Genomic DNA, 13,557 nt, shown 5'->3' with positions numbered 1-13,557 from the left:
CTCACCCTCACACTGTCTCTCTCTCTCGCCCTCACACTGCCTCTCTCTTGCCCTCACACTGCCTCTCTCTCTCGCCCTCCCCCCTCTCTCTCGCCCTCATACTGCCTCTCTCTCACCCTCACACTGCCTCTCTCTTTCCTTCCCTCTCCCTCCTCAGTTCTCCTCTAGCCTCTGCGGTGCTGTTGTACCTCCGTCACTCGGGCATTAAGCTGAGGGACTCCAGGGTGTTTCCAGGACTCAGCACTGAGAAGGAGAAGTGGCTCGCCTTTTTCCCCAAGACCAAGAAGGTAGGAGCTGGAGTCAAAGGTCGAATACTGTGTTCTGGGTCATATTCAGTAGGCACTTGTCCAAAAAGAAACGTTTGCTTGAATTTTTACTATGCAAAAAAAAAAAAACGTTCTCCATGTCCAAGATGTAAAACAATCATTTCAAGCACATCAGAGCTTTACTGTTGTTTACTTCTACAGCTGAGCAGTGCAAAGAAAGAGAAGGATGGAGAGGACAGGAAGAGAAACCCCATCCTGAAGTATATCGGCAAGCCTAGGAGCACCTCCCAGTCCAGTAACTACACACACACACACCGGGACAGACACACAGACAAACACACACACACATTATGTTTTCATCGTAACAGTATGGTTTAATTCCCATTATCTCATCCTTCGTTTTGACCCTCGTTGATCATTTTTTTGTCTCATGTTTTCTTTTGCTTCACTTTGATTTCCCAGCGTTCCATGTCCCCTTGTCTCCCACTGAAGGTGTGTCATTTATTATTTTGAATATCTTATTTTATCTTGTTTTTTTTTCCAGTGTTTTCTCAGCTTATTTTAAAACATGATAATGTATAATAATAAATGCCATTTAGCAAACACTTTTTTTTTATCCAAAGAGACTTGATGTACTGTTATTGCATTCACTTTGGGGTTTTAGGCTGGGGATCAGTAAAGCACACTGTAACAACTGCTGATTTTTAAAATGGGCTTTATAAAATACATTAGATTGATTTGATGTTCTGTGTGTGTGTGTGTGTCCTGTCTCGTCTCCTCTCAGTGCGTCCTGGCAGTGTGAGGAACATCATCCAGCAGTTTGAGAACCACCCAGAGATCCCCGGGGAGGAGGGGGACGAGGGAGACCTCCAGAGACTGTCCTCCAGCAGCCTGGGAGAGGACAGTATGGACAGGTATCAGAGAGAGAGAGAAAGAGAGTGTCAGGTCTATTGTGCACAATTGTTTGTGTGTCAAGATTGTACATGTTTACTTATGTGTTTCTCTTTCTCTCTCTCACTGTCTCTTTCTCAGCCCTATGGTGTCGGTGCGTCTGGCTCGTAGTGAGTCTCTGAAGGCGCAGGGGGAGGGGCGTCGGCGGGGCGGGGCTTCAGGAGTGGAGACAGTCCCTCGTTCCCGTAGCGACGTGGACATGGAGGACTGTGGGGAGGAGATAGAGGGGCCGGGCCTGAGACCCCTACACCACAGCGCCTCCTCCTCAGCCACCAGTAGCTCAGCACGGTGAGACTACACACACACACACACGTCTTGCTCATACACACATATCTGAAACCACACACGTTGCACAAACTCACACACAGACACTGTTTCGGAACACACTGAAGGATCCACATGCTCCTGACGGGGTTGAGCAGCAGCATTGTAGCACAGAATAAAGACAACAGAATAGAACCAGATCTGATTGGTTTTTCCTCCTCAGATCCTTGGAGAACCCCACGCCTCCATACACCCCTCGGTCGTCTAGACGACAGTAAGTCATCACTACAACATCACTACAACCTACTGAGGTCTTCAACTTTGATCGACCTGGAAGTATATTAAAACATCTCTCTCTGTGTGCTTCTGCGCGCGCGCGCGCGTGTGCGTAGGTTTGAGGAGTCCCCGGTGGCCCTGCTCCCTGATGCCCCAGCCCTAGAGGACGACGTGGTGGACAGTCACAACTGGCAGGAGACAGTGGCCCCTCAGGTCCTGGCTACACTCTGTCCCCGAGAGGTGGACCGACAGGCCGTCATTTACGGTAAACATCCACTGCTTGACCTTTGGGTAGCAGCAGAGGAATGTGCAAGGATACATTCAGGCCGAGAGGAACATGTGAAAACCTTATGCATCTACAACTGTTCCTATATCCTGTCTAAACACTTCTATTCTGTTATTTTCAGAAGGAAATATTATTAGGTTGTTATATTTACATTCTTCTCTGTGTCTCCCCCTTCCTCTCACCTCTCCCGCCATTCCTCCCTCCCTCCGTCGTCTCCCCCCCCCCTCTCTCCTCAGAGTTGTTGACGACAGAGGCGTCTCACCTGCGTACTCTCAGGGTCTTGGATCAGGTGTTTTTCCAGAAGATGAGGTGTGTTCTGAGCTCTGACGAGCTGGCCTGCATCTTCCCCAACCTGCCTCAGGTCTACCAACTACATGGTCAGTGTGTGTGTGTGTGTGTGTGTGTGTGTGTTTCTCAGTTCTGTCAATAGGTATTCAGGCCATGTGGATTTAAAGATCTGATAAGATTGTGTTGCATTAAAAAGGTTCTCTGTTTGTGGCATCGCTGTGTAAATATAATATGTTTTGATAGATTTAAGTGCTCCATGGTAGAGAAGCACTGTTTTAGCGTTGTCTTTGATTTGGTAGTGTCTCATTGACGTTAAGCTCAATGTTATTGTGTTTGATCAATGTTGCTTCAATGATTTTACTGTTTAATCAACGTTGTTCCATCGTTGTTATTGCGTTGCAGTGAGCCTGTGTGAAGCCATGAAGAAGAAAAGGGAATCTCCAATCGTTCAGGGCATCGGTGACATCATGCTGGCCAGGGTGAGTTGAACTAGCTAATCACGTCATCCCAGTCCCGTGGCTCAGTTGGTAGAGCATGGTGCTTGCAACGCCAGGGTTGTGGGTTCTATTCCCAGGGGGACCAGTATGAAAATGTATGAACCCACTACTGTAAGTCGCTCTGAATAAGAGTGTCTGCTAAATGACTCAAATGTAAAAAAAATGTCATCTCTCCCTCCCTCAGTCTTTGTTTTACTATCCCTTCAAATCAAATGTTATTGGTCACATATTTCCAGTGTTAGCATGTTCATCAGTGTTACGCTGTTAGTGGTCAGTTTGAGGGATCAGCTGTTGATAACACCTGTCCAATAGTTTTCAATCATATGCTTATTGAGTGAACCGAACATTAGGAACACCTTCCTAATATTGAGTTGTACCCCCCCTTTGCCCTCAACAGCCTCAATTCGTCAGGGCAGGGAGTCTACAAGGTGTTAAAAGCGTTCCACAGGGATGCTGGACCATGTTGACTCCAATGCTTCCCACAGTTATCAAGGTGGCTGCATGTTCTTTGTGCGGTGGACCATTCTTGATACACACGGGGAACTGTTGAGTGTGAAAAACCCAGCAGCGTTGCAGTTCTTGACACAAACCGGTGCGCCTGGCACCTACTACCATACCCCGTTCAAAGGCACTTAAAAAGTTTATCTTGCCCATTCACCCTCTGAATGGCACTCATACACAATCCATGTATACTTGTATACTGGAGCCTCAGAATGGAATGAGTTGCCTCTGCCCATAAAAACAACATCCTCTCTGGGCAGCTTTAAACATATGTTTGATGTCTTCTGTGCCCATATGAATAACCCCTATGATGTAACTGGAATGATGAGATAGAGGTTCTTCTTCTCTGTTGTTGTTTTATTATTTCACTGCCATACTGTGTTGGATCTTGTCTAGTAGCCATCTTGTCTCAAGAGGACCACAATGGAAATAAGTCCCAGACTGTATTGTGTTATCCTCAATGATTTTATTCATGTGCATGTATGGCTTTTTCAAGTTTTATGTGTGCTTGTTTTTTAAAATGGTCGAATTAATAAACTAAACTAAAATCCATGTCTCAATTGTCAAAAAGGTGTAAAAATCCTTCTTTAACCTGTTTCCTCCCCTTCATTTACACTGATTGAAGTGAATTTAACAAGTGACATCAATAAGGGATCATAGATTTCACCTGGTCAGTCTGTCATGGACAGAGCAGGTGTCCTTAATGTTTTGTACACTCAGTGTATATTGTGTAGTGTTGTGTTTTGACTGGGATATCTGTGTGTACCTGTGTGTTAGTTTGAGGGCGTGGCGGGGGAGGAGTTTCAGGAGCAGGCGTCCCACCTGTGCAGCCAGCAGTCTCAGGCTCTGGAACTCATTAAGAACAAGCAGCGCAAAGACCCCCGCTTCACACACATCATCCAGGTAACACACGCATTACCCGGGTAACACACACGCATTACCCGGGTAACACACACGCATTACCCGGGTAACACACACGCATCACCCGGGTAACACACACGCATCACCCGGGTAACACACACGCATCACCCGGGTAACACACACGCATCACCCAGGTAACACACATACATGCAGTCACAATGGCTTTTCCATTAATTGATTTGATTGTTTGATGGATGTATTGTCAGGAGTGTGAGGCCAGTCCTCACTGTAGGAGGCTGCAGCTGAAGGACCTGCTGGTGTCTGAGACACAGAGACTCACCAAGTACCCTCTGTTACTGGACAACATCATCAAACACACAGAGGGTACGTAGTATCCATCATCCACCTCCATCTCTCACACTCATACTCACCAAGTACCCTCTGTTACTGGACAACATCACACACACTGATAGTCTGACAGTTTAGCACCAGTGGTCTTCATTAAGTTACTGTTAGATTATATGTTAGTCTTAGTAGTTAGGTGATATGTTAGTCTTAGTAGTTGGTGATATGTTAGTCTTAGTGGTTGGTGATATGTTAGTCTTAGTAGTTAGGTGATATGTTAGTCTTAGTAGTTAGGTGATATGTTAGTCTTAGTAGTTGGTGATATGTTAGTCTTAGTGGTTAGGTGATATGTTAGTCTTAGTAGTTGGTGATATGTTAGTCTTAGTGGTTAGGTGATATGTTAGTCTTAGTAGTTAGGTGATATGTTAGTCTTAGTAGTTAGGTGATATGTTAGTCTTAGTAGTTAGGTGATATGTTAGTCTTAGTAGTTAGGTGATATGTTAGTCTTAGTAGTTGGTGATATGTTAGTCTTAGTGGTTAGGTGATATGTTAGTCTTAGTGGTTGGTGATATGTTAGTCTTAGTAGTTAGGTGATATGTTAGTCTTATTAGTTAGGTGATATGTTAGTCTTAGTAGTTGGTGATATGTTAGTCTTAGTGGTTAGGTGATATGTTAGTCTTAGTAGTTGGTGATATGTTAGTCTTAGTAGTTGGTGATATGTTAGTCTTAGTAGTTAGGTGATATGTTAGTCTTAGTAGTTAGGTGATATGTTAGTCTTAGTAGTTAGGTGATATGTTAGTCTTAGTAGTTGGTGATATGTTAGTCTTAGTAGTTAGGTGATATGTTAGTCTTAGTGGTTGGTGATATGTTAGTCTTAGTGGTTGGTGATATGTTAGTCTTAGTAGTTGGTGATATGTTAGTCTTAGTAGTTGGTGATATGTTAGTCTTAGTGGTTGGTGATATGTTAGTCTTAGTGGTTGGTGATATGTTAGTCTTAGTGGTTGGTGATATGTTAGTCTTAGTGGTTGGTGATATGTTAGTCTTAGTGGTTGGTGATATGTTAGTCTTAGTAGTTGGTGATATGTTAGTCTTAGTGGTTGGTGATATGTTAGTCTTAGTAGTTGGTGATATGTTAGTCTTAGTGGTTGGTGATATGTTAGTCTTAGTGGTTGGTGATATGTTAGTCTTAGTGGTTGGTGATATGTTAGTCTTAGTGGTTGGTGATATGTTAGTCTTAGTAGTTGGTGATATGTTAGTCTTAGTGGTTGGTGATATGTTAGTCTTAGTGGTTGGTGATATGTTAGTCTTAGTAGTTGGTGATATGTTAGTCTTAGTGGTTGGTGATATGTTAGTCTTAGTAGTTAGGCGAGTAGGTTAGTCTTAGTAGTTAGGCGAGTAGGTTAGTCTTAGTAGTTAGGCGAGTAGGTTAGTCTTAGTAGTCAGGCGAGTAGGTTAGTCTTAGTAGTTATGCGAGTAGGTTAGTCTTAGTAGTTATGCGAGTAGGTTAGTCTTAGTAGTTATGCGAGTAGGTTAGTCTTAGTAGTTATGCGAGTAGGTTAGTCTTAGTAGTTAGGCGAGTAGGTTAGTCTTAGTAGTTATGCGAGTAGGTTAGTCTTAGTAGTTATGCGAGTAGGTTAGTCTTAGTAGATAGGCGAGTAGGTTAGTCTTAGTAGTGTTTTAAGAATAGCTACTGCTTTGAACTAACTGGTCCTATTTGATGTTGTGATATCACTGGGTGTAACGTCTTTCTATACAGCTGGCTCCACAGACCTCCCGCCTCTCCAACGTGCACAGGCCTGCTGCCGTGGGATTCTGCAGGCCGTCAATGAAGTCGTCAGGGAGACTGAACACCGGCAACGACTCAACCAATACCAGCGCAGGCTGGACCCCACGCCACAGTTCAAGGTACCTCCTTTTCCTCTTCAGAGTTTTTAGTATTTTCCTCATCTTCAAAGTTAGTATTGACCACCTCTTCAAAGTTAGTATTGACCACCTCTTCAAAGTTAGTATGGACCACCTCTTCAAAGTTAGTATTGACCACCTCTTCAAAGTTAGTATGGACCACCTCTTCAAAGTTAGTATGGACCACCTCTTCAAAGTTAGTATTGACCACCTCTGCAAAGTTAGTATTGACCACCTCTGCAAAGTTAGTATTGACCACCTCTTCAAAGTTAGTATTGACCACCTCTTCAAAGTTAGTATTTACCACCTCTTCAAAGTTAGTATTTACCACCTCTTCAAAGTTAGTATTTTCCTCCTCTTCAAAGTTAGTATTTACCACCTCTTCAAAGTTAGTATTGACCACCTCTTCAAAGTTAGTATTGACCACCTCTTCAAAGTTAGTATTTTCCTCCTCTTCAAAGTTAGTATTTTCCTCCTCTTCAAAGTTAGTATTGACCACCTCTTCAAAGTTAGTATTGACCACCTCTTCAAAGTTAGTATTGACCACCTCTTCAAAGTTAGTATTGACCACCTCTTCAAAGTTAGTATTGACCACCTCTTCAAAGTTAGTATTGACCACCTCTTCAAAGTTAGTATTGACCACCTCTTCAAAGTTAGTATTTTCCTCCTCTTCAAAGTTAGTATTTTCCTCCTCTTCAAAGTTAGTATGGACCACCTCTTCAAAGTTAGTATTGACCACCTCTTCAAAGTTAGTATTGACCACCTCTTCAAAGTTAGTATTGACCACCTCTTCAAAGTTAGTATTGACCACCTCTTCAAAGTTAGTATTGACCACCTCTTCAAAGTTAGTATTTTCCTCCTCTTCAAAGTTAGTATTTTCCTCCTCTTCAAAGTTAGTATTGACCACCTCTTCAAAGTTAGTATGGACCACCTCTTCAAAGTTAGTATTTTCCTCCTCTTCAAAGTTAGTCTCTTCCTCCAACACACTCTTCAAAGTTAGTATGGACCACCTCTTCAAAGTTAGTATTTACCACCTCTTCAAAGTTAGTATTGACCACCTCTTCAAAGTTAGTATTGACCACCTCTTCAAAGTTAGTATTGACCACCTCTTCAAAGTTAGTATTGACCACCTCTTCAAAGTTAGTATTGACCACCTCTTCAAAGTTAGTATTTTCCTCCTCTTCAAAGTTAGTATTTTCCTCCTCTTCAAAGTTAGTATTGACCACCTCTTCAAAGTTAGTATTGACCACCTCTTCAAAGTTAGTATTGACCACCTCTTCAAAGTTAGTATTTTCCTCCTCTTCAAAGTTAGTATTGACCACCTCTTCAAAGTTAGTATGGACCACCTCTTCAAAGTTAGTATTGACCACCTCTTCAAAGTTAGTATTGACCACCTCTTCAAAGTTAGTATTGACCACCTCTTCAAAGTTAGTATTGACCACCTCTCCAAAGTTAGTATTGACCACCTCTTCAAAGTTAGTATTTTCCTCCTCTTCAAAGTTAGTATTTTCCTCCTCTTCAAAGTTAGTATGGACCACCTCTTCAAAGTTAGTATTGACCACCTCTTCAAAGTTAGTATTGACCACCTCTTCAAAGTTAGTATGGACCACCTCTTCAAAGTTAGTATTGACCACCTCTTCAAAGTTAGTATTGACCACCTCTTCAAAGTTAGTATTGACCACCTCTTCAAAGTTAGTATTGACCACCTCTTCAAAGTTAGTATGGACCACCTCTTCAAAGTTAGTATTGACCACCTCTTCAAAGTTAGTATTTTCCTCCTCTTCAAAGTTAGTATTGACCACCTCTTCAAAGTTAGTATTGACCACCTCTTCAAAGTTAGTATTGACCACCTCTTCAAAGTTAGTATTTTCCTCCTCTTCAAAGTTAGTATTGACCACCTCTTCAAAGTTAGTATTGACCACCTCTTCAAAGTTAGTATGGACCACCTCTTCAAAGTTAGTATGGACCACCTCTTCAAAGTTAGTATGGACCACCTCTTCAAAGTTAGTATGGACCACCTCTTCAAAGTTAGTATGGACCACCTCTTCAAAGTTAGTATTGACCACCTCTTCAAAGTTAGTATTGACCACCTCTTCAAAGTTAGTATTGACCACCTCTTCAAAGTTAGTATTGACCACCTCTTCAACGTTAGTATTTTCCTCCTCTTCAAAGTTAGTCTCTTCCTCCAACACATAGCATAACAGCTTTATTCTGATGATGTCCTCTGTCCTGTCAGAGTCTGGACCTGACCAGTAAGACAATGATCCATGAGGGTCCTCTCACCTGGAAAGTCAGTAAAGACAAAACCTTAGGTAAGACCCACAACACTCCACAGATATAACTGTTGTGCTTTAGATTCTGTTGGCTCCTCTGTCCAGAGCTAAAAGGAATCAGCTGCGAGAGACCCCGGGAGACACTGTCCCAGACATGTATTCCATATTGGAGTCACTGTTCTGATTCTGCTGTATTGTTGCTTCAGTCACCAGATAATACACTGGGAGTTGAATCATTTGTGCCTTGTTAACTTTTTGGGTGACTATCTTTGACTTGATTGATTTTCCCTCCCAGAGATCCAGGCCCAACTGCTGTCAGACCTGCAGGTTCTAAGTTCTAGTGTTCAGTGTTCTGTAAGCGTTCTAACCGTATGGTTCTGGTTCTCCTTCATCTCTCAGAGATCCAGGCCCTGCTGCTATCAGACCTGCTGGTTCTGCTCCAGAGAGGTCCAGACGACCGGCTGCTACTGCGCTGCCCGTCCCGCTGGCTGGGGGGAGGAGGAGGTGGTAGCGGGGACACCAAGGCCTCCTTCAGCCCCGTGGTCCAGCTAGACTCCCTCCTGGTGCGCTCTGTGGCCACAGGTAAGAGGTTAGAGGTCAGGGGTTATGGGACAAAGTGTAGAGTGGCCAATGGTTGTGTATAGATTAATCAGTGATCTGGGTTAGATTTAGATAACAGTTTAATGCTGTAACAACAATGTAATAACAGAAAATGGGATCTCAATCATTTTGCAAGATAATAAGATAATGGCTTTATTATCCCTGTGGTGATGATGATGGTTTGATTGTGTCTGATTCCCTCAGACAACAAGGCCCTGTACGTCATCAGCACCACAGAGAGAAAGATCTATGAACTGGTAGCGGGGACGTCCTCAGAGAAAAACATGTGAGCACATCTACATCATCCATATCTATGCCAGGAATAGAGATTAGTTTACAGATAATATACATGATAGAGGTTCATCAGGATTTTAACCTGCAGCATTTTACTCATCACATGGAAAAGCTTTGGTGGACATTTTGAGTGCCATTTTATTTTTATTTTTCACAGCTGGAAGGACCAACTTGAAAAGACCATCTCATTGGTTGCTGGCTCCTCACCTTCGACCAATAACAGATCCACACCTATTTTGTGAGTAATCCTTACACTGGCCCGTTTCTAACAATTAACATTGAAGATCTGTAGACTCTGATAGCATTGCAGACCATTCGCTATAGTTGTCTTAAGCAGTACTGATTCCATCTCATTGATCTCTCTTCTGTCTTCTCACTCATTCCTCGCCCTCTCTCTCCTCTCGCCCTCTCTCTCCTTTATCTCTTTCTTCTTTATCTCTCTCTCAGCTCCCCAAGTCTTGGCAACGCTTCCCCTGTCTCAACTGGCAGCCATGTCTATCAATCAGGTGAGACAAATTGTGTTAGTAAGGAAGTGTATGTTTTTGGAGTGGATTATAGTGACTACAGATATAAATATTTATTTCTGTACAGTAATATTCTCTATCATTCCCCAACTCTGCTCTGTCGTTCATCACATTGATGATCTTTAATCTCCCTAGACGACTCGATGACGGAGCAGGTGGTTTTCATGGAGACGGACTCCCCTAACGATGAGGATAACGAACTCGCACGCACCACACCAACGGACCAATCAGGAGCTTTCTTCTGCGGGGAGGGGCAGGACTACGTCAAGCGACGAATTGGAGTAGCAGAGGCAGCTCTTGAAGACGGTGAGAAAGCAAGAGACTTGACTTGAACATATTAAAATATGATTTTGTATACGTATGTACTAGCGTCACTAGAATGTGTTTGGTTGAGAATCAACTTTCCACTTATTCAATACCACTTTTCTTCCTTTTCAGTGGAGACGCTAAGGCAGCTGATTTTCCGCGACCTGGAAGATGGGTGGAGTCACGGCTCAGATGGCACGCCCACAAATGAGGCAGCCAATGAGAGGAGCCCGTTCAATGACCACCAGAGGACGCCGTCCTCTGAGACTCTCCTTAGCGTCAGTCCCAGCCAATGGGAGGCTGAGCACGCAGAAGCACCGCCCTCGGAGGTGGAGTGCCCAAGTGTGCATGTTGTGAGGAAAGGTAACGAGGACAGAAGATTTAGACAGTAACCTAATATTGTTGTCCATTTTCATTAAATTACTGCTTGTTTCTTTGTGGAGCCACGTTGGTGTCTAATATGATCAAATGAAGTCAGACTCTACAGAATGACATCTGAATGTTTGATAATACACACTCCACCCATACCTTCTGCGTGGTCACACTCCTCCTTTACCTTCTGCATGGTCACACTCCACCTTTACCTTCTGCATGGTCACACTCCTCCTTTACCTTCTGCGTGGTCACACTCCTCCTTTACCTTCTGCGTGGTTACACTCCTCCTTTACCTTCTGCATGGTCACACTCCACCCATACCTTCTGCATGGTCACACTCCTCCTTTACCTTCTGCATGGTCACACTCCACCTTTACCTTCTGCATGGTCACACTCCTCCTTTACCTTCTGCGTGGTCACACTCCTCCTTTACCTTCTGCATGGTCACACTCCTCCTTTACCTTCTGCGTGGTCACACTCCTCCTTTACCTTCTGCGTGGTCACACTCCTCCTTTACCTTCTGCGTGGTCACACTCCTCCTTTACCTTCTGCGTGGTCACACTCCTCCTTTACCTTCTGCGTGGTCACACTCCTCCTTTACCTTCTGCGTGGTCACACTCCTCCTTTACCTTCTGCGTGGTCACACTCCTCCTTTACCTTCTGCGTGGTCACACTCCTCCTTTACCTTCTGCGTGGTCACACTCCTCCTTTACCTTCTGCGTGGTCACACTCCTCTTTTACCTTCTGCGTGGTCACACTCCACCCTTACCTTCTGCGTGGTCACACTCCTCCTTTACCTTCTGCATGGTCACACTCCTCCTTTACCTTCTGCATGGTCACACTCCTCCTTTACCTTCTGCATGGTCACACTCCTCCTTTACCTTCTGCATGGTCACACTCCTCCTGTACCTTCTGCATGGTCACACTCCTCCTTTACCTTCTGCATGGTCACACTCCTCCTTTACCTTCTGCATGGTCACACTCCTCCTTTACTTTCTGCGTGGTCACACTCCTCCTTTACCTTCTGCATGGTCACACTCCTCCTTTACTTTCTGCATGGTCACACTCCTCCTTTACCTTCTGCATGGTCACACTCCTCCTTTACCTTCTGCATGGTCACACTCCTCCTTTACTTTCTGCATGGTCACACTCCTCCTGTACCTTCTGCATGGTCACACTCCTCCTTTACCTTCTGCATGGTCACACTCCTCCTTTACCTTCTGCGTGGTCACACTCCTCCTTTACTTTCTGCATGGTCACACTCCTCCTTTACCTTCTGCATGGTCACACTCCTCCTTTACCTTCTGCGTGGTCACACTCCTCCTTTACTTTCTGCGTGGTCACACTCCTCCTTTACCTTCTGCATGGTCACACTCCTCCTTTACCTTCTGCATGGTCACACTCTTCCTTTACCTTCTGCATGGTCACACTCCTCCTTTACTTTCTGCGTGGTCACACTCCTCCTTTACCTTCTGCGTGGTCACACTCCTCCTTTACTTTCTGCATGGTCACACTCCTCCTTTACCTTCTGCATGGTCACACTCCTCCTTTACCTTCTGCGTGGTCACACTCCTCCTTTACTTTCTGCATGGTCACACTCCTCCTTTACCTTCTGCATGGTTACACTCCTCTGTTAGATTCAGCTGATCTGGTTTTCGGATCTCATTCTGTCTGTCAAACTCTCATACAATATCACCTCTTTCCACTTACACTCACTCTTTCACTCCATCTGTCCTCAGCTGTGGTTGCGGGCTCCCCTTCTATCCCTGATGACATCACTGAAGATGTCACCCTCCACTCTGACCAATCACCTGAGCCGAGAGGCGAGGCCAGTGTACGGGGTAATGCTCCAGTCGTCAGTCTAGTTGTGCTCTTCAAACCTTCATGAATATCTTCCATTAGGTCCAAGTCTCTCTGTCTGAGGTTTGTGACTACTACACCAGAGTCACCAGAGAACTATTTTGAAACGGACATCGTATGGTTCTTCCTGAATTTGTCCAATAAGAACACTCACTTTCGTTTTTCCATTTTTTAAACGTTTTCCAATTCATACCTACTGAACACAACCCTCTAGCTGCATACTATAAGATTTCACAGGTGTAGTGTCAATTTAACATGGAGATTGACTTTTGTTCCCGCGGGTGCTCATTGCAACTCTGTAAACCCACTGTGCTGCAGGAAACGTGTTCTACCTGGTGATGCCTACAGAGCAGGGAGAGGGACTGCTGGACGAGAGTCACACAGATGAGGTCAACGACCCCCCCACCCCGACCACCACTGAACTTCCTGATCTGGAACAGGAAGTGATTTCATCGCCCGTACAGACTCATGAGAAAGAAGGGCAGGTCGCTTCCATCATGTCTGCGGACAATCAATCGGAGAGGGGAAATCTGAGTCGGCAGGAAGGGCAGAGTCAATCACAAAAGAGCCTCCAGAGCCATATAATCAAAAACGTGGATGACATTTTCCACACCATCGAGGAGTTGATGAGAAAGCTGCACCAGCTGAGGGTAAGGCGTTTTAAACACACACACACACACACTTGGACGTTGTTTCCATGCTAATCTTTCCTTGTCGTTTTCTCCCCTCATAACCCCCTCAGGACATAGAGACAGCTCATCACCAGCTCCGGAAAACACTGAGAGAGCCGCCTGTCAATCCAGAGTCTGGTGACCTCTTTCGTATCCAGGCAACCATCGTCAGGACACCGTTTCTGGACCGGGACCCAGGGGACGGTGAGTTCAGGGG

General features: G+C 44.5%; 1 protein-coding gene and 1 non-coding gene across 5 annotated transcripts in view; both read left to right on the top strand.

The window, feature by feature from the left end:
• LOC139415977 (rho guanine nucleotide exchange factor 11-like) overlaps positions 1–13,557 on the top strand; it is a 32,924-nt gene that overhangs the window by 15,273 nt on the left and 4,094 nt on the right. For 2 of the 4 annotated variants that reach the window (XM_071164184.1, XM_071164183.1), the window contains 22 exons: positions 158–287; positions 468–561; positions 729–758; positions 1,051–1,180; positions 1,299–1,505; positions 1,705–1,755; positions 1,874–2,022; positions 2,280–2,420; positions 2,734–2,810; positions 4,107–4,232; positions 4,457–4,574; positions 6,292–6,440; positions 8,674–8,749; positions 9,110–9,292; positions 9,515–9,596; positions 9,762–9,842; positions 10,052–10,110; positions 10,264–10,434; positions 10,567–10,797; positions 12,549–12,650; positions 12,988–13,319; positions 13,412–13,544. In XM_071164184.1, the coding sequence (XP_071020285.1) occupies positions 158–287; positions 468–561; positions 729–758; positions 1,051–1,180; positions 1,299–1,505; positions 1,705–1,755; positions 1,874–2,022; positions 2,280–2,420; positions 2,734–2,810; positions 4,107–4,232; positions 4,457–4,574; positions 6,292–6,440; positions 8,674–8,749; positions 9,110–9,292; positions 9,515–9,596; positions 9,762–9,842; positions 10,052–10,110; positions 10,264–10,434; positions 10,567–10,797; positions 12,549–12,650; positions 12,988–13,319; positions 13,412–13,544 (2,852 nt within the window). The remainder of the gene's footprint in view (positions 1–157; positions 288–467; positions 562–728; positions 759–1,050; positions 1,181–1,298; positions 1,506–1,704; positions 1,756–1,873; positions 2,023–2,279; positions 2,421–2,733; positions 2,811–4,106; positions 4,233–4,456; positions 4,575–6,291; positions 6,441–8,673; positions 8,750–9,109; positions 9,293–9,514; positions 9,597–9,761; positions 9,843–10,051; positions 10,111–10,263; positions 10,435–10,566; positions 10,798–12,548; positions 12,651–12,987; positions 13,320–13,411; positions 13,545–13,557) is intronic. The other 2 variants (XM_071164187.1, XM_071164185.1) reach the window with 1 other exon arrangement.
• trnaa-ugc (transfer RNA alanine (anticodon UGC)) lies at positions 2,841–2,913 on the top strand. Its single transcript has one exon. It is a non-coding gene; the product is annotated as a tRNA-Ala (tRNA).

Source organism: Oncorhynchus clarkii, chromosome 9 (genome assembly GCF_045791955.1).
Source record: "Oncorhynchus clarkii lewisi isolate Uvic-CL-2024 chromosome 9, UVic_Ocla_1.0, whole genome shotgun sequence".
Lineage (NCBI taxonomy): Eukaryota > Metazoa > Chordata > Actinopteri > Salmoniformes > Salmonidae > Oncorhynchus > Oncorhynchus clarkii.
Note: the sequence above shows the minus strand (reverse complement) of the source record. Positions and strands in the feature narration are given on the sequence as shown.